Here is a 25139-nt window from a genome sequence, read left to right as displayed (position 1 = left end):
AAATGTATAACATTTTTTACTTACTTACTTGGTTGGCGCGGTGACCCAAAATGAGTCTTGGCCTCCAACACAAGAGCACGCCACTTTGATCGGTCCAGAGCGGTATCCCGCCAGCTTTCGCCGACGCCGAGCTTACGGAGATCTGCCTCCACTCTATCTGCCCAACGGTATTTAGGACGACCAACAGGACGGTGCCCAGTTGGTCGACCCAAGTAGGCCCTTTTGGCTGCCCGATCTTCACCCATCCTTTTGAGAGATTTCGGTGAGACCAAAGCGCATCGTCTCCGCTGGCTTGGCCATCTCGAAAGGGTAACATTTTTTTAAAGTTTTTTTTTGTACCTCGTGGGTCGTTCAGCGGCGAGGCGGTCGGGCGGGGCCGGCGAGGCGGGCTCGCGGTAGGGGCAGGCGGAGGCGGCCACGTGCTGCTTGTGCGCGCCGCCGCGCAGCGAGCCCAGCCCGCGGCACCCGCCCACCCCGCAAGGGCCCAGCACCACCGCTTCCTCCGCAGCTGACGACACATATACAACGGTTAACTTTGGCTAAAACTTTGGAGAGCGTTTGTAGCGCTGTATGTAGTCCAACATTTAGCACGCTCGACGCTGACGCGGACCATATATTTGTTTTAGCTAATGTGTGGCACTTGACATTAGCGTAAATTCGATTTGACATTTCATAAAGAGTGGCTAATTCAATTACATTATAAAGCTTAGGACAAATTTAAAAATAAAAAAAATGGTAGACTTGAACTCACGGCCTCTGGATAGATACTACAACGCTCTGCCAACTAAGCCACCAAGATTTCATTCATAGCCAGCGAATCTATCCACCATATGGGTCTAGGGAACCCTAGGGACATCTATAGTAAGAGCTCAATAGCATCGTTCGCAGACGTTTCCGCTCGTCAATAATTAATTTAATTACACTATAATTTATGACCTCAATTCTAGACCAATACTAAAGTTATTCAATTCAGCGTAAATCAAACATTCATATAACAGCATGTACTTACTTAATGGCGGCTCAAGCGGATGTCCGGTCTTCAAGCACCAACCAACGGGATGGATATCCGGCGAATCATCGTCCAGCCAATACGAGAGCTCGTCCGGCCAGCCGTCGAACGAGACGCGGACCTGGTGGCCCTTCACTTCGCTTATGCTGGCTACGCGGATCAGGAACGGCACCTGTTCATAAAATAACATCATACAATAAGCCAAATATCAAGTTCAAAGAATCAAGAAACGCAAGAACAATAAACATAATATAGGGTAAACTATATTAGCTCTCCCTCACGCGTATGAGGCCTGTGCCTAGCAGTGGGACGTTTCAAGGCAAAATTATTATTATACATATAGCTCCTTTATAACCATACTTTCCTACATAATAGGCGCAAATTGCAATTTTTTTAACACTCTCAGTGCCAGCGGCCCACGTGGCCTGATGGTGTTCAATTTAAGATAAAAACTCATAGTGGCTCGCTGTACTTCAATTATGTGATCTGCTGCTACAGGGTTTTGACTTTTGGCAGGCGTGTCTCACTCCGCGATTTCGTCGCTTTGCTACAGGTAGCTAAAAGTACATCCGTTCGGCCCTAATTTTGTGGTTTGCCATAAGCCGCGCGTGGCGCTGTCGTCACCTAGCGGCCATATCTGTGCTGATCGTAACGGACGCGTTTTGTTAGAGAGTGAGTCTTCTGTACTTAGTACTATTATTTATTCTGTGCTTTTGGTTAGTTTCATTCAAGGTGCAATGTTAACAGGTACCCTCTTGTCGACGACCTCCAGCTTCATGCCGGGCTTGAAGCCCTGCGGCGGGCGCGTCTTGAAGGCGCGCGGCGGCGCCGCCGCGGCGCCCGTCTCCGCCAGGTAGCTGTCCCAAGAGAACGAGTCCGGGTCCTTGTAGACTGGAAACAATCATATTATTCATCATCATCATCATCATCATCAGCCTACTCTCGTCCACTGCTGGACATAGGCCTCTCCTATTGCACGCCATTGAGCACGATTTGCGGCAACTCTGATCCAGCTCTTGCCAGCCGCCTTGCGAAGGTCATCGCTCCATCTAGTCTGAGGGCGTCCTACGCTACGCTTTCCGATGCGCGGTCTCCACTCGAGAACTCGTCTACCCCAACGGTTATCGGTTCTACGGCTAATATGACCGGCCCACTGCCACTTCAGCTTGCTAATCCGGTGGGCTATGTCGACGACTTTAGTTCTCTGACGGATGACTTCATTTCGAATACGATCCCTCAGAGAGACTCCGAGCATAGCCCTTTCCATAGCTCGCTGAGCGACTTTGAATTTATGAACCAGTCCTACCGTGAGTGTCCACGTTTCGGCTCCGTATGTCATCACGGGCAGGACGCACTGATTGAAGACTTTTGTCTTCAGACTCTGTGGGATTGACGACGTGAAGACTCGACGCAGCTTCCCATATGCTGCCCAGCCCAGCTGTATCCTTCTATTCGACTCTTTCTCGAAGTTGTTCCGTCCTAACTGCAGTATTTGCCCGAGGTAGACGTATTCCTGAACAACCTCGAGAACAGCCCCTTGTACTGCAATAGGTCCCGGAGCAACACGTTCGTTGAACATAACTTTCGTTTTGTCCAAATTCATCCGGAGACCTATGCGTTGAGAAGAATCAGCTAGAAGAATCATATTATTCAAATATGGATAACTTAGCGTAACCTATTTATAGTTCGTTTTTTTAGCATTAGAAAGAACTTGCAAGAAGGTAAGCGATCTTGACATGTCTTTTAATTGAAAAACGCTTTTTAAAAACCAAAAACTATTACAGTGAAACCTGGATAAGTGAGATCTCAAGGGACGAGCAAATTTGTCTCACTTAAAGAGGTTTTCCACTTACCCAGGTTCCCAGTTAGCCAGGTACAGATAAATTTCTGTCTCATTTACAGAGGCTTCCATTAATAGAGGTGAGAATAGAGTATATTTCAGTTATAGAGGTGGTTAATAAGGTATTTAATAATTAATATCTTTAAAACTAAATAAGGTAAAATAATCCTTGTCCCTAAATATGTTTTAAGCCTGTTTAAATATTTCTTTGAATTTATTTTGAATGATTCTCCAATGGATAGATATATCAAAATTAAATTAAATTTGATACGGACTTCATTGCGTATTAGAAATTTAATAAATGAAAATTAATTTTTTCGTGTTACTTATCAAAATTTCAGCTTTCGTTTCGGTAGTTTTAGCTACTTAGATAAATTAACTAAATCAAAGTTTGAAGTTGTTCAGACACAATTAGGCAAATGCGGAATTTGTGGATAGACTAAAAGTTAGTAAGAATACGGAAATCGTTCAATGAAGTCCAAGTTAGAGAGGTCATAGATTGACGTTATCTCAGATACAGAAGTCAATTCCCTATAAAATTCTAAAAAACAATTAGGAAAATGTAATCTTATAAATATAGTATCAGTAAAAGAGGTAAAATACACTCTCCGTCTCACTTATAGAGGTAAATGTGACTATAAAATCACAACAACGAATCCCAGTTATAGAGGTTCGTTTTTTCTCAGTAACAGAGGTAATTCAGTGCTAAAGTGTCGGGACCGCACCATGAGTCCCAGCTATAGAGGTTTCTCACTTATCCAGGTCCCACTTAACCAGGTTTCACTGTACTTATGAAAGTAGAAGAATATAAATGATCATATTAGATTCATAATTGCACATATTTGCAGTAACTTATTTTTAAAATGTGTTTTTCAATTAAAAGACACATCAAGATTGTTTACCTTTTTTCTAATGCTAAAAAAAACGAGGTATAGAAAATAGGATACGCTAAACCCTCAGAAGTTCGCATCGAGGCATTTGCCAGGTAACAGTGATTAATCGGTTGAGCGTTATATACTCAGTCTTTAAAGAGAATTGTTTGAGAAAGAGGTTCGCAGACATCTGGGGTCTATTTACAGTATTTACCCTGTTATAAGGACGGGTTAATTTTGAAAAACCCTAACTTAGCACGTAAGTTACCTAAAAGAGCTTGAGAGTCAATTGGTTATCTTAAGATTTAGCGTAAATACCAATTTCTACGAAAGGGATTGTCTCCCACCACAGCGCCCTCTGACTCAGGGTTTAAATTTACGGGTACAATATTTTGCTGTTTGACTCGTCTTTTATTTAATTACGAAACGTTATATACGAAGACAGTTAAATACCCATTAGTAAACGAGATAAGGCGACTAATGCTAACTTAAATGTGTCTTCAATTACAGATACATTTTAAAGTTTAAATTTTCTCAAATGTACCAAGCATTGAATTCTTTAAATGATAAAATTTGTATTTAATAAATTGGAAAGAACTCAGAGTAGGTAATTGACTTGAAATTCAAGTGTTTTATGTAAACTCCGTAGCTGGCTACCGTTGTAATAGTTCGAAAAATGGAGCTGATTTGGCTTGTTAGTTAACAATCCCAATTAAAACATATATGCACCAAACATTGGATTAACCAATTGTTTACCACTTATTAAGGAAGGAAACATGCGAATCAACATGATGGGATAGATCAGATACAAACGATGTGTATATTGGAACGTTTTTATATAACTGCTACGCGGTATGTCGTGGTAGGAGACTAGTTTAATAAAACAACTGTGTCTGTATTTTTTGTAGTAAACAAACAAATAAAACGCGGTACCTACATGAAGAAATATAAATATATAGATGAAATAGTACACATGTATTACCTATTTGAGTGCAGTGTTAATTTAAGTCTTACACAATTTGAAATTATTACCAAGTATATAATTATTATGACTCGAGTAACACATACACGAATGCATTGTAAAACCAGTGTGACATTACAATAATATTTTGGCAGTGTCCTAAAATGAAGTCAACACAACCATTACTTTAGCATAACTGCTTCAAACAAGTTAAATTGTTCATTATAATTAAAGGTAATATAATATGAATATCATAATACACATATCCAATTCATTATGATACTTATATACTGTAAACACATATAATTCATACTTCGACTTATCAAATACATTTTTCGCTTCTACTTTACCCATGATATTCACACAGCAGGTTTCGTCCAAAACACAAAACGAATATAGTATTAAAGTATGTTTACCTCTTCTAAGTGACATGAGCGAGTGGTCAACGATATCGCAAGTATATTATCGTTACAACATGGCTGGCGCGACGCGTCCGTCACCCACGACGGTCGGCCGCCGACTGACTTCTCACATATAACACTGATAATATATTTCTTTGACTTTGTCCTCGATTGACTCGAAGGATTGTTAATGTGCTTGTTTTCATTCTATTTAAAGTTGAAAATTATTGAGAATGGCCGCCGCTTTGTATATTTCGTGATTCTTATGACATTGCGATATTTTTATATGAAGAGATAAGAAAAACCTTGAGCGATAGTACTACAAGATATAACATAAGGTGTATTAGGATAATTTTGAAAAAAGACACTAATTTGAAGGAATTATGGACGATTTTCGGAATAACCCGACGATCCGAAGTATTCGGAGTTACCCTGATTCCTTTTAAAAAATGGGACTCCGTAAAGAAGTAATTATAATTAGTGTTATTCAGAGCAAGGATAATAATTCAATTATTCTCGGTTATGAATTAAACATCGTTTTAACAATGTAAGCGGAACAGGCTAGTGAAAGTATTTCCTAAGTAAGAATAATAATGGATGTGCAAGTACTACTATTATTTCCAGTTTAAAACGCACAATTACACATATACTAGCGACCCGCCCCGGCTTCGCACGCATTAACAAATTATACACTACAACCTTCCTCAAGAATCACTCTTGTCTTGTTGATAGAAGATGAAAATCGCATGAAAATCCCTTCAGTAGTTTTTTGAGTTTATCGCGATCAAACACACAAACAGACAAGACGCGGCAGGGGACTTTGCTTATAAGGTGTAAAGTGTAAAATAATACATGGTTTTCAACAAGGAATGAAAACTTCTGTCAATTTGCATATCCATTGTTTCAAAATAAACGACGAATGATTTTTTACTGTACAATTATTTCTAGGGGTGGCCAAGAAGTTAAATGTTAACGTCTATTCTATATACTGTGTACGTACACCAGGACTTACCTAATAACTTAAAGTGCACTCATATTACAATGTAATACCATGCATTCAATCATTGGCCTGGGGAATCCCCTAATCTCAACTTACTTTTAATTTATACATGTACTTCTATGAAATTTAACAATACTTCTGCCTACACGTGTGACACGTGTCGGACCTACTTAAATGTTTCAAATTTGAGCGTTTGACCGGTTTTTAATACTCACAGTTGGGCGGCGTGAGTGCGATGTCATTTTCCTCAGCCCAACCAACTTTATGCATATATGTGGAAGTAGGTTCCAGCCATACATCGTACATATCGTCCTATGAGTCGAAGTCGATCAAGTAATCAATATGGCCGACCGGTCACCTCATTCCGTTGCCGGACACCAGATGACATCGACGTCTCCTGATGATGCCCCGTAGGTAGGCGAAACACGTATCGAGTTTTGTCCTTTCGGTGAAGTTTTCTTATATTTATTTTCAATACTCACAGTTGGGCGGCGTGAGCGCGATATCGTTCTCCTCTGCCCAGCCGACTGGGTGTATGTATGGCGACGTGGGATCCAGCCACACGTCGTACATGTCGTCCCACGAGTCGAAGTTGATCAACAGCCGCGCGTCGAGCATGTCGGCGACTCTGACATGTCCAATACTCACAATTAGGAGGTGTAAGCGCGATATCGTTCTCCTCTGCCCAGCCGACTGGGTGTATGTATGGCGACGTGGGATCCAGCCACACGTCGTACATGTCGTCCCACGAGTCGAAGTTGATCAACAGCCGCGCGTCGAGCATGTCGGCGACGGTAGCGACGCACACCATGTCGTTCTTGCGGTCCTCGGCCTCCAGCTTCATGCCGATACGGAACCCGTTGGGTTTTACAGTCTGTTGACAAAATATCATTTTATACGTATACCAAACGTAAATAAAGATATTTGTGTTCTGCTGTCAACAGGTGAGTAGATAAACTTAATACCATCGCCCACACTGGTAACTGTACATCGATGGACCTTATTACAAAAGGCATATGGTCCGCCGATGTAAAGTTAGGAGTGCTGCTGTTTGTACAGAGCATTGACACTGGTGGATCTTATATCATTGCAATAAAGTTTACGAATTATTAGGCTACAGTGAGCGATAGATTGATTGTATAGGGTGTATGTTGCAGACCAGAGGACGTACCGCGAAGATCGAAATCTTGTAATCTTGTAACACTTTAGGGTAGGCACCCAGTGTTATAAACGTCTGAATGTTATTGTAGATAGACACTTTATAGGTTAGAAAAGTAGATGTTTGTTTGGTAAGAATTTGGTGGTTAATATACGTTCTACACAGGTATTAGAGTAGATAGGTCAAGGTCGGAGACCAGAAATGTTGTTTTTAATCCTCACATATACGCTTTTGGCTATATTTAGAGGATAAAACTTACCGGAATGGTAGGTCATCAATCATCTATAAATCGTCGCATTTAGCGCATCCATTGTTCGTTCCTGCATTGTGCTGGGACATAAATACCTTGTTTTCTTTGGAGTTTACACATTTCACAATTGAAATACATTTGTACATGGTTACACTACATATAAATAGCTTTGACTTGGTAATACGGGTTGAATCGGTGTTGTTATTGTCGTAATAAACATTGACGTACGTCAATGACAGTTGGTTTGTTGTCTGTGGTTTTGCACAGACAATCAGTCATACATAAAGAGTATTTATGAATAAACATTTAGTATGTGTTCTTTTATATTTTGCAATTCGTAGTTATAAATAATGTCCTTATTTTTAGCTTTCGAAATTAGTAATTCTTTTTATTTTTGGTGACTTCGGTTTTCTGTAAATTGGATCCGGTCAGTTGCGATGTCATTGAATGGGAAGTTTTCCATTCACCACTTTGTCTGTGGTTTTTGCCATTTGAGTTTTCGCTTGATCACTGGGATATTCCGTGACAAGATGTAAGACGTAATTTCGACATCAGGTCGGCAATTAATTCATGGGGTATGTATTTTATTTAAAGATTGTATTTCCTAAAACTCGGTTAAATTCGGTGTTCAATGTTTTAATCGTTGATATATTTTGTTCCAGCTTGGCCCAAAATATGATTAACCTAGCTTCCTATGCGCCGGTAATGGCGGCATAACCTTTTCACCTCTTTTAAACCAACTTGGTGAGTTGTCCCCACTTTCTAAATATACGGAAGGAAAGACGAAGTTGTTTATTGTCAATTGCAATTAGCTAATGTCGTGTTTTGGTGTGATTTTCCAGCAATCCCTTTACAAATATGAGGCATCATTTTGTTTCACCGCGTGCGCATACGTCGCCACGTCTGGTGTCTAATATAAGGGACTCGGCTTAGAAACCGGTAAGGATTTTTTAATCTCATTATTTCCGCAAGCTAAATCGCGCGTTGTCCCAATTAAATATAAATATAACTTTTTATAACATAACCTCTCTAAAACCTAGAACATTCTCTTTGTTTCTAGGGTCCTTTTGGCTAGGCCTGTCCTTTGGCTAGGCCTACTTCTTGGCTTGGCCTGTCCCTTGGCTTGCCTTCTTCATCTTCTTGGCCCTATGGCTTTTGGAAGATCTAGGGTGGTGTCGCACCATGCTAGTTGAGAAGCCGTCTTCTCCACTTAATTTTTGGACTCGAGGTGAAGTGTTTATACGATAAAACTGTGAGTTAAAAACTTATATTTACATTAATGACTGTGTTCCTTTGCTGGAAAGGATAAACAATATTTAAGTCTGAATTTCTTTTTAACGTGAACTTTCTACATGGTAAATTCTATTATTAATATGAAACCTGCAATTCCTATGTAGGATTTTGTGTGTATTACAGGCCCAAATATGCCTGAGATGTACTTAAGTTAAATTTAATTAGTAATAGTTACGGTACGTAATTTAAATGTTAAGTCTCGAGGCCGCAGCAGGTCTTATAGTGATGTAAAGTGAATAAAAGTATTTAGTAAATAAATTTGTATTTTCATTTGGATATGTCATACGTTTGATGAGTATAGTATCCTGGCGTCCTACTTTAAATATTTGGATATCTATTCTCACTCCATAGTGGCAGAAACCACGACCCTATCTATGCTCGTAGTTATCCGTAAGCATTTTTGAATTTTTAAGTAGGTAGATCTTGGGGGTTCTGGACCACTTACCCAGAGCTCACCCTCCCCTATTACAGTGGCGTGCCCAACGTATGGCCTATGGAGTATGACATTTCCAAGTGAAACATTTTAGAAATATTTTAGTATTAAGGTTTTTATATGTAAAGGGAATTGCAAGTTATTGTTTGAAAGTGTTGTTTGTGTTGGAGGTTAAACTTATTAATTTAACCAACTTATAAATAAAGCTATACTTTATACGCTAAATAATTAGCTATACTTAAAGAGATTTTCTCAATATTTTAAAATACTTTAAAAGGGTTAAAATCTTATAAAATTTTAACTTATCTTTAAAATATTATAACTCTATACTGACTTACTTCTGATATTACATATCAATCTTGAAAAATGGATTTCATAAAAGCTGGTTGTAAAATCACCCATTTACATAAAGACGAAATGTCACATGAATTAGCGATTCGCAGACTTCCGGTTAATCCCATCTCACGTAGATCCAGTCTGTGTCAAGCTTTGAAACAGACGGCAGATTTAGCCAAAAAGGGTAGTCTAAAGTTCCAGGACTTGGTAATAAGTAATGAAGCTTCTGAATTAGAACTCTGTCAGCATAAGGTAGAGGAGATAGAGTTAGAAGCAAAAGGAGAATTATCAGCAGCGGCGATCGACAGGCTATCCTCGCGTTGCAAATATCTATTGTGTCGTATTTCACGGTTGCCTCAGGAGACCGAAGCGGTACTTCTGTTGAAAACGTTAATTACCTCTTTATTGGATCGGTTAAATGAGCAAGGCTCTTCTGCGTCGTCTGGTTCGGATGATGACTTTCAATCTCCTAACGAATCTCGTATTGTTAGGGAGATTATTTACAAAACGGATAAGACTTTTAATATAAATTCTTTAAATTTGAAATTTAAAGGTGACACTTGTGTTCGTACTTTCCTGTCTCGCCTCGAAGAGTTGCGAGATGCTAGAAGAATTTCCGAAAGCCGAATATATAGAGGTTTTCCTGAGATTCTCGAAGGTCCTGCGTTGTCGTGGTTCCGGTCGCAACGTACGAAACTTACTACTTATAAAGAAGTCACCGCGGCTTTACAAGATGAATTTGATATACCTGATTTGGATCATCAGTTGTTACAGGAAATACGGGCTAGGACTCAAGCCAAGTCTGAAACTATTGTTTATTTCGTATCGACCATTCTAGGAATGTATGAGCGTCTTGCAAAAGAGGTTCCTGAACAAGAAAAGCTGGATACTATGATGAGAAACATTCGTCCGGAGTATTCCAAAGATTTAGCTTTACATGACATAGGATCGATTGAGCAGTTGAAGTCGTTGTGTAAACGCATAGAACTAGCTCAGGTTAAGGCTAAACAATTTCGTGAACCGGTTTTATCAAACCAGTCAAATAATTCTTCATCAGAACATCCACCAAAGAACGTTGAACCTAGGAATAGGTCCTTCCAGTCTCGTTTTCCTAATTCTTCCAGAAACTTTGTTGCTGCGGCAGCACAAAGCTCTTCTCAACTAAAATGTTTTAGATGTGGTAGGTCCAACCATAACACTAAAGAGTGCAAGAGCTCTAGAGATATCGTTTGCTTTAAATGTGGAGAAAAAGGGGTGAAAACTCCCGAATGTGTCAAATGTAACTCCAAGACAAAAAACTAAATAAGGTCTTTTCTGCTAATAATAAATGTCGATCTTCTGCTCCCTATCGCGCAGAAAAGACGATTTTCTTTAATCCTCCTAAGGGAGACAATAGGGTATATGCGCTATTGAATATACTTAACTTGAATTTCAAGGCATTGTTAGATTGTGGTGCCAGTGTTAGTTTCCTGGGCCACAACAGCCATTTAGTATTCGCCACAGGTGGGATTCCTATTCAAAAACATACGAAACCTGTTATGGTGAACGTAGCTGACGATCATCGAATCGTATCTACTGAATATATGGTTTTACCAGTAAATTATAAAGGTCAAGTTAAACTTATACACTTTAATATTCAACCGGAGATTGCCACTCCAATGGTACTTGGTTTAAACTTTTGGAGAGCCTATGGATTAGCTCCAGGCCTCATTACTGATATAGAAAAAACTGATTCTCATTATATTGCTAGTCTTGACGCTTTACCGTCAGAGACAGGACTTACTACTTATGACTCTTTATCTTCTGAACAAAAGTCTCGACTTGAGGCTACTAAATCTCTTTTTGATCAAATTGATACTGATAAGGTTGGTTTGGGAAAGACTCACTTAATGGAACATGTTATAAATACCGGAGATACTCCTCCGATAAAACAAAAATATTATCGACTTAGTCCTTTTAAACAAGCTGCACTAGCTAAAGAAGTAGATCGTATGCTGAAAGAAGGAATTGTCGAACCTTCTCATTCCCCATGGAATTCTCCTGTCGTTATGGTGGAAAAACCTAACGGAGACTTAAGACTTTGTTTAGATAGTAGAAAAGTAAACGCAGTTTCAAAATCTGATGCGTATCCCGTACCACATGTTCAATACATACTGGATAATTTACGCGATGCGAAATTCCTTACCTCTCTTGATTTGAGTGCGGCATATCATCAGATTCCTCTTAGTGAAGACTCCAAGGAGAAAACTAGTTTTACTGTACCAGGAAAAGGGTTATTCCACTATAATAGAATGTGTTTTGGTTTGGTAGGCGCTTCTGCGACTATGCAACGTCTCATGGATAACCTCTTTACTTCCCATTTTGATCACAAGGTTTTCTGTTATATTGATGACATAATTATTTGTACATCCGATTTCGATGAACACATAAGATTACTTAAAGCGGTTTTTGAAAAATTAAAATCAGCAAATTTAACTATTAATATGAAAAAGTCATCCTTCTGTAGGAGTGAACTGAAATATCTAGGATATTTAGTTGATAGATACGGTCTGCGAACCGATCCATCTAAAATTGATGTAATTTTAAATTTTCCTACGCCTAAAGATGCTAAGGATATTAAACGTTTTCTTGGAATGTGCGGTTGGTACCGTCGTTTCATTAATAATTTCGCAAAGATAGCTCGTCCCTTATCTCGCTTAACGAGTAAGAAAGTAAAATTTGAATGGACAAATGAAGTTAACGATTCTTTTAACATACTTAAATCTGCCTTAGTTTCTTCTCCTATTCTTAAATGCCCTAACTTTAATGAAAGCTTCTATATACATGCGGATGCATCTTCTTACGCCGTAGGCGCGGTCTTGACTCAGTCTTATAATGGGATCGATCATCCGATCGCATACTGCAGCCGTACACTTAACCAACCAGAGACGAACTATTCGGCTACTGAGCGCGAACTCTTAGCTGTGATTTATGGTCTCGAGCAATTTCGTGCATATGTAGAAGGGAGAAAATGCTATATTATAACTGATCATGCATCTTTAAAATGGTTCCAAAACTTGAAAAACCCTACTGGACGATTAAATCGATGGGCGTGTAGATTAAGTCAATTTAACTTTGAAATTATTCATCGGAAGGGCAAAGAACATGTCATACCTGACTGTCTTTCTCGTATTCATGTCAGTTCTATAAATTCTGTTACTATTCAAGACCCTTGGTATCTTGATATATATAAAAAGGTATCTGAAAAACCTTCTCTCTTTCCAAACTTTAAAATTGAAAATGATAAACTTTTCCGTTACTCTAAGAATAAGTATCGTCTGACAGCTCAATTTGACTGGAAGCTGGTACTCCCTTATGAGCACCGAAATGAAATCTTAAATAAGTATCATGATGATCCTACTGCCGGTCATTTTGGCGTGGCTAAAACCCATTCCAAAATAGCGGACTTATATTATTGGCCTACGTTGTTTCAAGACGTGAAAGAATACGTCGATTCTTGTGAAATATGTAAAACTTATAAACCTGTTAATTTAGCTCGTCCTGGCTTGATGGGTAATCCCCGACGTATATCGTCACCAGGCGAAGCCATATCTTGTGATATTCTTGGTCCCTTTCCTCCGTCTTATTTGAGAAATCAGTATCTCTTTGTATGTGCTGATTATTTCAGTAAGTATGTGACTTTGTTTCCACTACGCAACATAACTGCGAAAGCTATAGTTAAGTGTATGGAAAAAGGGATATTTCTTATACATGGGGTTCCTAAATATATATTCTGCGACAATGGTGTTCAATTTACTTCAAAAGACTTTCGAGACTTAATGTCCAAATATAATGTCCCTCATATTTTCTATAACCCTAGATATCATCCTCAGACGAATCAAACGGAACGAGTGAACCGTGAACTTGTAAGAACTATTGCTTCATACGTGCGTTCTGATCACCGTAACTGGGATAAGAACATATCGGAAATACAATGTGCATTAAATACAGCTCGTCACGAAGTAACTAAAGATACACCGTATTTTCTAACACATGGTCGTCAGATGATTCTAGATGGTTCTCTTTATAATAGTGAAGGTCCTATAGATCAAAACGCGCTCGAATTAGATACCAGTGGTGCTTTTTCTGAAAAACTTAAAGAGCTCAAAACTATATTTCAAAAAGTGCGTAACTCGTTGATCGCCTCCCATGAACGTAACGCTAGGTATTACAACATGAGGAAGCGTCACGTAGAACTAGAAGAAGGACAAATCGTTTATAAAAGATGTTTCCCATTGTCAAATGCAGCAAAACATTTCTCCGCTAAATTAGCGCCCCGTTATGACAAGTGTGTCATTCATAAAAAATTAAGTCCTCTTGTATACTCTTTAAAATCCTTAGAAGGAAAACTTCTAGGTAACTTTCATATAAAAGATATTGTACGTCCTGGTGAAGCCGAGCCGTCTTCGTAGCGGTACTCGTCTTTTCACTTGTTGGCTCAATATTTAAATTTGAAATATCCTATATGATACAAAATACTGAACTTACCTACTGAACTGAATGCAGCCTGGCGCAAGCTTGTTTTCATCAGACCGGGTAATTGTTCCATGTATTTGATTCTATATATATTGGTACCGGATGCATACGGACCAATCTTAATCTTTGATATGTCCTTATAAAGACATAAAACAGTAAATAATCTGAATAAACTACAGAAACTTACTTTACTTATAAACCCTTAAGTGGGACTACTCTATAAAACATTATTAAATCGTGAAACGAGACTACGTTCTCAATAAACTCTGTACTATGACCAAACTTTTGTTTGTCGATTTAGGAATTGTGTATTGGCTAGATGATGCAGCTCTTTACTTAGTTCCACCTTTGTCGGTGATAGGCAATTTCTTTAATAAAGGGAAAGTTTTTTTTTCTCGGGTTGCCGTCTTTGACATCCTCTTCTAGATTTAGGTAAGTATTCACTAGGAATAAGTAGATCCGGATCAAAATTAGTTGTTAGATTTCCTTGGTTGAATTGGCCATTCACCAAGTCATAGGTATAAGTTTTGTCATAAGGTTTGTTTTCTTTACGGATTAGCTGTGTTCTCGTGGTTAAGTTTGGTTGGTTAAGGTGTAACTTCATATTAGACATATAAATTAAAAAAAAAAAAAAATTTTTTTTTTCAAAAAAAATTTTTTTTTAACCCAACTAAAGATGAACTGTAACACTTTAGGGTAGGCACCCAGTGTTATAAACGTCTGAATGTTATTGTAGATAGACACTTTATAGGTTAGAAAAGTAGATGTTTGTTTGGTAAGAATTTGGTGGTTAATATACGTTCTACACAGGTATTAGAGTAGATAGGTCAAGGTCGGAGACCAGAAATGTTGTTTTTAATCCTCACATATACGCTTTTGGCTATATTTAGAGGATAAAACTTACCGGAATGGTAGGTCATCAATCATCTATAAATCGTCGCATTTAGCGCATCCATTGTTCGTTCCTGCATTGTGCTGGGACATAAATACCTTGTTTTCTTTGGAGTTTACACATTTCACAATTGAAATACATTTGTACATGGTTACACTACATATAAATAGCTTTGACTTGGTAATACGGGTTGAATCGGTGTTGTTATTGTCGTAATAAACATTGACGTACGTCAATGACAGTTGGTTTGTTGTCTGTGGTTTTGCACAGACAATCAGTCATACATAAAGAGTATTTATGAATAAACATTTAGTATGTGTTCTTTTATATTTTGCAATTCGTAGTTATAAATAATGTCCTTATTTTTAGCTTTCGAAATTAGTAATTCTTTTTATTTTTGGTGACTTCGGTTTTCTGTAAATTGGATCCGGTCAGTTGCGATGTCATTGAATGGGAAGTTTTCCATTCACCACTTTGTCTGTGGTTTTTGCCATTTGAGTTTTCGCTTGATCACTGGGATATTCCGTGACAAGATGTAAGACGTAATTTCGACATCAGGTCGGCAATTAATTCATGGGGTATGTATTTTATTTAAAGATTGTATTTCCTAAAACTCGGTTAAATTCGGTGTTCAATGTTTTAATCGTTGATATATTTTGTTCCAGCTTGGCCCAAAATATGATTAACCTAGCTTCCTATGCGCCGGTAATGGCGGCATAACCTTTTCACCTCTTTTAAACCAACTTGGTGAGTTGTCCCCACTTTCTAAATATACGGAAGGAAAGACGAAGTTGTTTATTGTCAATTGCAATTAGCTAATGTCGTGTTTTGGTGTGATTTTCCAGCAATCCCTTTACAAATATGAGGCATCATTTTGTTTCACCGCGTGCGCATACGTCGCCACGTCTGGTGTCTAATATAAGGGACTCGGCTTAGAAACCGGTAAGGATTTTTTAATCTCATTATTTCCGCAAGCTAAATCGCGCGTTGTCCCAATTAAATATAAATATAACTTTTTATAACATAACCTCTCTAAAACCTAGAACATTCTCTTTGTTTCTAGGGTCCTTTTGGCTAGGCCTGTCCTTTGGCTAGGCCTACTTCTTGGCTTGGCCTGTCCCTTGGCTTGCCTTCTTCATCTTCTTGGCCCTATGGCTTTTGGAAGATCTAGGGTGGTGTCGCACCATGCTAGTTGAGAAGCCGTCTTCTCCACTTAATTTTTGGACTCGAGGTGAAGTGTTTATACGATAAAACTGTGAGTTAAAAACTTATATTTACATTAATGACTGTGTTCCTTTGCTGGAAAGGATAAACAATATTTAAGTCTGAATTTCTTTTTAACGTGAACTTTCTACATGGTAAATTCTATTATTAATATGAAACCTGCAATTCCTATGTAGGATTTTGTGTGTATTACAGGCCCAAATATGCCTGAGATGTACTTAAGTTAAATTTAATTAGTAATAGTTACGGTACGTAATTTAAATGTTAAGTCTCGAGGCCGCAGCAGGTCTTATAGTGATGTAAAGTGAATAAAAGTATTTAGTAAATAAATTTGTATTTTCATTTGGATATGTCATACGTTTGATGAGTATAGTATCCTGGCGTCCTACTTTAAATATTTGGATATCTATTCTCACTCCATAGTGGCAGAAACCACGACCCTATCTATGCTCGTAGTTAGCCGTAAGCATTTTTGAATTTTTAAGTAGGTAGATCTTGGGGGTTCTGGACCACTTACCCAGAGCTCACCCTCCCCTATTACAATCTGCCTCTCTGTCGTTCCTAAAATATTTGAGCGGATAGACAGGTTAATAGACGAACCGTCGAAAAAAGTGATTCGCGGTAGGAAAGCAGACGCCAATATACTCATGAAGTACAAACAGTGACACTCTTAACTGTCCATCGTTGGGCCTTATGCCTTTTGTAATAAGGTTTACGAACTGTCAGTTAACAGTGTGGGTGATGGTATGCAATGAGTTTCAAGTTAGTAGAGTAAAATTCCGAAGACAGAAAAATGTACTCTTTTCAGGAGTCTAAATTTGGCAGCTAAACTTGCCCTTAAATTTTTTTCAAGAATTAATTTCTTGCGTTCTCGCACGCGACTCCATAAATCAAGCGCGACTTCAAGTATGGACTCGCGCGCGAGAACGCAACTTATACTAGAGCAGCTGAAGGTATCGAGTCGGTTGATGCGTTAAACGTTACCGTGGTGGTGATGTGCGGGAACAGGTGGCGCGGCGCCGCGATGGCGCGCACCTGCTTGAGGTAGAGCGGCCAGCTGAAGCCGTGCGCGTGCGCGGCGGGCGGCCGCAGCGCGCGCTGGTTGCGCTCGCACCAGCCCGCCGGGAACACGTCGGGGCAGTCCGCGTTCACCCAGTAGTCGTGGATCTCGGGGTACGAGTCGAAGTGGAGGCGGAGGCGGTAGCCCTGGAGGAAACATTACATATTAAAACCATGGAATTTACAAGCCTTTATAACCACAGAGTTGAAAGATATAGAGGTAGAATTGTAAGGTATAAATGTAACATTTGTTTAGTTGCAAATTCAATCTAAAGCCGCCCACTGAAACGCGCGTGCATGCCGCCGCCGCTGTCGTCCAAAACAGCTTCATTTGAGTGTATAAGTTTTGCGTACGTCGAGTTAGCGGCCTAATTCTTTAATACTAACATTGATCCAAATTTGATTGATTTTTTTCTTGTTGGTGGGCCCCTAGAGTAGACTATATAGGATAATCAAAGGATATTTTTAAACTGTTTCTTGTTGAGACAATTAAAAGTTCATCCAGTTTTCCACTCGAGACAGTCATCACGCGAAAACAATATAGTGATAAATACAAAAAGACACTGCTAGGACCTTTAGCGGCGCCGGGGTGGTTATTTTTTTTTTCCTCTTACTTTTTCAACATTGACGCGCAAATATTGGGAGAGCTAAGATCGAACTATTGGTAAAAAACAATAAGCGAAACATTGAGTAAAAACTACAACTTACCTGCACTTCAGCCACTGAAACCACGGCCCAGACGGACGCGCGCTGCGGGTCTATCGCTTCCATCCTCATGCCGACCTTAAACCCGTTCCGGTTGTACGGGAACGGATCCTTAAACAACTTCACTGGAGCTGCCTTCGCTTTACAGTAGTCCAAATACCGCATCCACGAGAAACCGTTCTTTCCGCACATCCATGGGTATTTCTCATCTATCACATCATCAGATAGCTTTTCATCATCTGGTTTAGCCGGTTCATCCATCGGTTCATCATGCTGTTTCCTCATGAGGAGTTTCTTCATTTTGTTTCTCCGGCGAGTTAGTTCCGCACGCTCACGATCTCGCTTCTTTTGAGTCACTTTTTGTACATCGCTTTGGCAAGTCAGACTGCAGAAGTTCGGCGTTATGAACTCTGCTGCCATCCCGTGGCAGCCGCAGCCGTCACATCGGTATAGGTCCTCGGGTGATGTTGGTTTCTTTTCACGTGGACGTTCTAAACGCTGTTTTAAAGGCGTGTGGTATTTCGCGCTCGGTGGGAGCGGTAATTCTTCAGGGTCAGAGGCGTCTATGAGATCTATAAGCCCGAATTCATTTGTTTGGAACTGTAGCGTGCTGCCTTGCAGCTGCGCTATTCCATTATTCCAGAATAATCCAGGAGGATCTTCCTCTAATGCGCTATCTACGCTTTCCCTTTTCATTCTCTCATTCTTCATGTCTTTTTGATAGTATAGTAAGCTTTTAGTTTCTGGTTCTTTCTTCTCCTTGTATTCCTCGTCGGAATCGCCGAGAGTGACTTTACATTCTAAGTCCTTGTCTAACTTTTCGTCGCAGAATAGAGAAGGCACGCGATGATCGTCGTTATTGTCAGAATCTGGGGGCTCCTCGGATTTTTCCGCCGGTTTTGGCAGCGGTTGCGTAAATTTCATGTGTTTACTGGATAAATTTTCATTGCAGAGCGATACCCGCCTCTTTAGATTAGCGTTGGAAGCTTTTCTTTCGCTGTTATCGGAGTTTGAGCGCCTTAAAATAGCAGGAGCCGCTATCGTGACATGGGAACCAACTTCATTCCTTTCTATCATGTTTCTATTTAGCAAACTCTTTCCCTTTTCTGGTATGGCTAGAGTGAAGGACTTTTCCCGACTCTGATCCTCATCATCGGCTATTGAGACTGTGTAAATATCATCATTCATAGATGCATTCGTTTCTGGTATTGAAAGTGTATAAGTGCCTTGTTCATCTGTAGGCTCCGCTCGTGACCCAGGAATGGATATTGTGTATGTTTCACATTTGTTAGGACTCTGTGGCACCGGATTAGCTTCCTTACTGTTCCCGTTTACATTACCCATCTTTGCCAGGGGTTGTAACGGTGGCATATCTGCTGATTCTAAGCCAGCACTGTCTCTCATCACAGTAATATTGCCTTGAGGATCGTTCTGTATTTGTCCATTAGCTATTTGCAGATTAATGATAGGTCCTTTAGAAGCCATAGTGGCTGGCAGAGTTACTGGCAGGATAAACTTTGTGTTTTGGATTTTCGGCATGGTCATTGGTGTTAGAAATAGTTTCTGGTTGTTAGAGTTAACTGTTGTCTGGTTATTTGAGATTAGGATGGACTGGTTATCAGCCATATTTTTAGTGTTAGGTTTCTTGACTGAACTGAGGTAGGCTATGGCTTGCTTCCCCGCATTCCCGGGGGCAATGGTCACTGGGACTATCATCTTCTCATTGCTTTTAGGTTTCTGGATAACTATTGGCGGGGTAGCCGCTGGGGCCAAAACAGTCTTGCCCTGGGCTATTTTTGGCGCAATATTTGGCTTGTTGTTTACATTTGATATTAAATGTATGTTGGAGTTGCTGGTGACCTGAAATAATGAGGACAAATTTAGGTCAATCTTGGACAAATATAAACACTTAGTAATATTATGTGATGTAATTACACATATAGGTATCGCCAGGAGAGTTGAGTTGAATGATTACAATAATATTGAATGAATGAAGGTCACTTAAACGCAGATTAAGCTAAAAAAATAACTTGATGAAACTCCATCTTGCAATGGGTTCAACTTGCTAGAGTCTGTTAAGACTGTTAGGAAAGAGTTGTGGAATGTATTGGACCCCATACATTCCTCGACTCTTCTCTTTCCACACAAAGGTATGAAACATATTTCAAAATCTCCTCCTCATTACATGATTTTGTTATTGTGTGCGTGACTTCGTCTCTCATGCCCATACCGATACCTATAGATACACATTCACGGTCAGCTGCCAGTATTTATGGCTTGTTTGGCCCAAAAAAGGGCATCAATCTTAAGTAGTTCCTTGATTTAGTAATTGGTAGTCCTTTATTATTCCTAATTTTTTAAATAATTATGTTATGATACTGTCAAATCAGATTATAGGTATGTTTAATCACACCTGAATTGTTAAAACTAATTTCAACTTGTTAATAAAATAAAACTATAAAGAAAGTAGTTTCCAAAAAATCTATATCTTAAAATGCAATTTTTTTTATTATCTCATTAAAACTAATGAATTCTAATTACTCTGCTGCCTTCACCTTTACCTTCACTTTTGCTGTATTTAAAATTATAAATTATTTTATGTATGTATCAAATACTTACCATGAAAAAGGTATGAATTTCATGAATCAACAGGAATAACAAATTTCAAAAACAGGTAGGTTTCAGGGTAAATATCATGAATAATATTTACCCTAAGAATACAGTGGAATTTTATTTATGGCATAGATATTTCTCTTTGCCTTGAATAAAACATTGTTATGATAGCCATACAGTTACTATAAATAAATTACTTACAGGTCTCCTGACTATGATCTGTGGAGGATTTCCACTGGTGCTGGCTTGGCTGATGACATCAGTGCTCGTGACTGGCTTCAGACCTTGCGGAGTCTGAATGTAAACCACATGAGGCACATTCCTCGTGGCCCCTCTCAGCTGCACAGCTCCCGAACTGACCGAACTAGGAAGCGCTAACTGTATTGAGTTATTAACTGAACTCGGTATCTGCACAACTGTAGAATTGTTCCCCATTTGCACTTGAGCTCCTGAAGTTACAGTTTGTAACTGCGAAGTACTTGTCACTGTCATATCACTACCATTATCCATATTGTTAGCCCTAGGATTAGACCCCATATGCACATGTATAATAGAACTCATTGGCTGACTAGAGCTTTGCAAAATTGGCATGGATTGCATTCCCGGAGCCCCAAGCTGTATGTTCTGACTAGCGCCAGGGATCTGCAGAGGAACATTGATAGTGTCTCCCGCTGGCAACTGAACTGGCACACTGGTAGTCCCGGACACTTGTATTGGAAGACTGACGGGGGCTATTTGCAAAGGTACACTACTGCTTGGTCCAGACAGCTGGACGGGCACGTTGATGTTGGCGCTCGTGCCGGGGATCTGTACCGGGACGTGCACCGTGGACAGCTGGAGGGGGTATGGCGCGGGGTTCGGGTGCAGCTTCACCGGCGCCAGCGAGTGCGTCATCAGCCCGTGCTGCAGCGGCAGCGAGCCCTGCCCGCTACCCACCGAAGACACGATCATGCTGCTCGATATCGGCGTCTACAAATAAAAACACTACGTCACAAACGTCATCAATCACAAATTTATTTATCACTTTCGACAAGAATAACACCACTCACGCGCAAAGTATTCAGCAGCACATTGTGCTGCGAAGCGGTCGGAGCTAGATTGTTGCAGGCGGGAGCGCTGCTCGATTTAAGTAATCTTTTTTTCAAAATCTCACTTTTTGAATCGTCAAAGTTTTGAAGTGGATTACACTGCTGTCTCTCCATTTCTCGGCATCGAGATTGTTTGCGAACGCATTACAGACGTTCGGCTATCTTTTACGATTCATTATTGACGACCTGCAACGTACATAAAAATAAAATATTGTTAGGTAAAAAATCATCTCGACGCTCCACCGACTTCGAAGGCTAAAAACGTGTGACGACAAAGTTATTTGTGAAAATTGGTAAAGTAAAATATGCACAATTAAATAAATAAACACCAACAACGTGTTACACTTTATTCGTAAACACGAATTTTTCTTTCGCGAGTATCGCACTATATCAATTGTGCAGCTACTTTTGCAGATCCACAACCTTCCTCAGAAAAGTTCACCAAATATTGAAGCGACAGTTTGTTACTCAATGATAAATCTTGCAATATAAAGACTACAATTATTAGGATTATTCTAACTATTACAACATCATTATCGTATTGAAAACAATTAAATATAAATAAATAATGTAGAACGAAGCGACGATATTTACCTGCCTGGCACACAACTGGTGAGAAGTAATATTTCTGACAACATAGCCAAAATTACTAAATTCGTTAGGTTGGTATTTGCAAAATGTTCGACCAATAACAAGGAGGCATTTCCATGACGAAGCTTTCGCGCCCGATTGTTCTAAAAAAAAATCAACAGATTATCGAACATTCACTCGATAGGTATTATCATATAAAATAAACGTAATCATTAAACAACTGTACCGCTATTCGGAACCTAATAATAATATTGAGAATGGCAACCCTGTTGTCGGTCGTATTGTCCTTTTCTAGCATATACGTCCCTCTCTCTCCCACACTCCCACCACACAGCAGTTTGCTTTTTGGCGGTTGTCGCAAAAACAAATTTCCAACACATTGGCTTGCTGTTTTTCCATCTGGAAGGTCGTGAAGCTAAACTGCTGGTGAGTTTTTGAATTGTACCCCAGTTTAGCTGACTATATTGAAAAACAGTTTCTAACGGCTTTTGCCGTTCGAAATAAATAATTAAATTTAGTGTCCGTTAAACTATCTAGCAAATAAAAACGATCCGGAATAGTAATGTGTAAGTTTTCAAAGGCTGCCTGCGCGCACCGTGGCTATGCTAATGAAAATACTAAAACACATAATGGTAGAAAACACATCGAGCTGGTAAAGTGTGCACTTGTCACCATTAGAATTTAATTAATATTATACCTACATTAAGTCTCTTCAGAGTCTTATTACTTATTACTTTAAATCTTTGTGTGTCTATAATAACTGTTGAAATTAATATAACACTTAAATGGTGATGTGTGGAGGCATACCCTTCAGTTTTCAAGTGATTTGTGTTTTCGAATACGAAAGGATCGGATAGTTAATACGTGTTACGTAGAACCTACGTATTAAGGTAGAAGCTTATAGACTAGACGTGTAAGGTTTATCTGTCCAAGTATCTATCAGCAACTTGTCGGTTTATCCCGTTCCGGGTTAAATATAATATTGCATTTTTGGTAATAAACTTGCTGATAAATAACGTGTACCCGCTTAGGAGTCGACGAAGCCCCGCTTCGCGGGGCTTCTATTTCCGCTCTGAGGGACACAAGGTAACGAACAAACCTACATCGCAAGAATTGCATTTATTTTTGTGGAAAGTGAGTACTTCGGCAGTACGTAAACTTAAGTCTGACTAGATAAAGAGATATATTAGCATGGCTCTGCGCAAGAATGACATGGAAATCCTTAAGTATTTCACTCCTTATCAATTTACATCTCTCCAACTAGATCTTAGATTTTGAAAAAAAAAAAAAAAAAAATATGGTTAAAATGTAGGTAGATAGGTATCTCTTTAAATAAATAACAGGTACTAACAGCTTAAAAGAACTCTTGCATGTAGTTGCTATATGTGCTTGTATTATTTTGGATTTGAATAACTTGATTATTCATTCTATATGTAACTATAGGTACATACAAGACGGTTCTTTAAGCCTACCTACCTACCTACATAAATAGTACCTACACTTGTAAACGTTTTAAATAAAATCGGAAGCCTGTGACTTGAAAGGGCATTAACAATATGGGAATGTTTAGATTGATTCATTGACGAAGACGCATGGTTTGCTTCATAATTTCAAATTATATTCGCTAACTGTAGAGTTAAAGTTTAGTCATGGCAAATCTCGTCACCGTGAATGACACTTTCTAAAAGTGCCTATTAAAGTAAATCCTTTCCCCTTGTCGAGCGAAGAACTCGCAAATAAGGGAATATTACCCATAAACATAAACTTCATTTGAATGATATTCTTAAGCTATGTCTGTTATGGTTCCACCTGCGTAAGGTGTGCCTAAGAGAATCTTTTATTCAGTCACAAACTAACGTCAAGTTATTTGTGATGATACCAATATGTTGTGTACCTATTTAAGCCTGCGCAAGGCTGCCATGTTTCCACCTGCGTAAGGTGTGCCAAAGAATCTTTGATTCATTCACAAACTGATGTCAAGTTACTGATGATGATATTACAACCTATATAAGCCTGCGCAAGGCATGTCAGAAATTAAATGATATGGTCATAACACAGGCGAGCGAGTAGGCCACAATCATAAAAATATAACAAAGATGAATATGTAAATACCTCCTTTTGGACAAAGGACAAGTGAAAAGGGTTCTAACAAAATAATGTTCTGGGTAAAAATCAGTCGAAATAGGCTTCGTTATTCGAGGTTTCATTTTTGTTTACCAATCTATTTTAAGGGTCCCGGACACCCTATTGGCTAAACTCAAAATTGGAATAATTAACATTTCTAAAATTATAATATAATAGATATGAAATAACCTAAGATTCCAGGCCTATCTCGACTCATTTTTATTTTAAAGATGAAAAAATCTTTGCACCCTAATATAAAATTGTGGTCTAGAGACGCTAAGCCTCATAACGTTGGTGGCATAGATAATACTAAGAGATTTAGTCACCTAAATTCGACCATAAGCCCAGACAGAATATTGATATTTAGAATAAGGTGTGGTCAATCCTCCAAGGTCCAGATAATCTGTGGACTCTAATTAAATCAGGCTCACTTAAGCTCACGACACAACATAGCTTACGGTTCAATTCTGAAATAAGCTATGTTTAATATCACTGATGGTGTGAAAATAAAATTACAAGAGCACAAACAGCCTGCTCAAGGTGTACAAAGGGTTCCGTTTAGCGGCCCTATGAATATCTAAAAACCTTTGAAGTCTATGCCTGCTATGACAGACTAGAAATTAATATAAATTATATTTGCCTCGAGAGCACTAGTCTTTCAGTTAACATTTTTACGAGTACCTACTTATGTAGGTACACGACATAACCAAGGTTAGGTACCTATTTAATTATTATATCCCTGACTGGCATGGTATAGGAAAATTGTCATGTGCT

At 39.1% G+C, this 25139-nt stretch overlaps 1 protein-coding gene across 1 annotated transcript in view; it reads right to left on the bottom strand.

Annotated features, from left to right (window-relative positions):
* LOC134664907 (uncharacterized) overlaps nt 1–21965 on the bottom strand; it is a 28888-nt gene extending 6923 nt beyond the window's left edge. Inside the window, exons 1-8 of the mRNA XM_063521618.1 lie at nt 21612–21965; nt 20764–21531; nt 17953–19809; nt 17170–17391; nt 6732–6957; nt 1761–1900; nt 1010–1181; nt 340–508 (exon numbers count right to left, since the gene is read on the bottom strand). Of these exons, the coding sequence (XP_063377688.1) occupies nt 340–508; nt 1010–1181; nt 1761–1900; nt 6732–6957; nt 17170–17391; nt 17953–19809; nt 20764–21531; nt 21612–21764 (3707 nt within the window). The 5' untranslated portion in view covers nt 21765–21965. The remainder of the gene's footprint in view (nt 1–339; nt 509–1009; nt 1182–1760; nt 1901–6731; nt 6958–17169; nt 17392–17952; nt 19810–20763; nt 21532–21611) is intronic.
* Nucleotides 21966–25139: the final 3174 nt, after the last annotated feature.

The sequence above is a fragment of the Cydia fagiglandana genome, chromosome 6 (genome assembly GCF_963556715.1).
Source record: "Cydia fagiglandana chromosome 6, ilCydFagi1.1, whole genome shotgun sequence".
NCBI classification, from domain to species: Eukaryota; Metazoa; Arthropoda; class Insecta; order Lepidoptera; family Tortricidae; genus Cydia; species Cydia fagiglandana.
The sequence above is the reverse complement of the archived record's forward strand: the minus strand, read 5'-3'. Positions and strand labels throughout refer to the sequence as shown.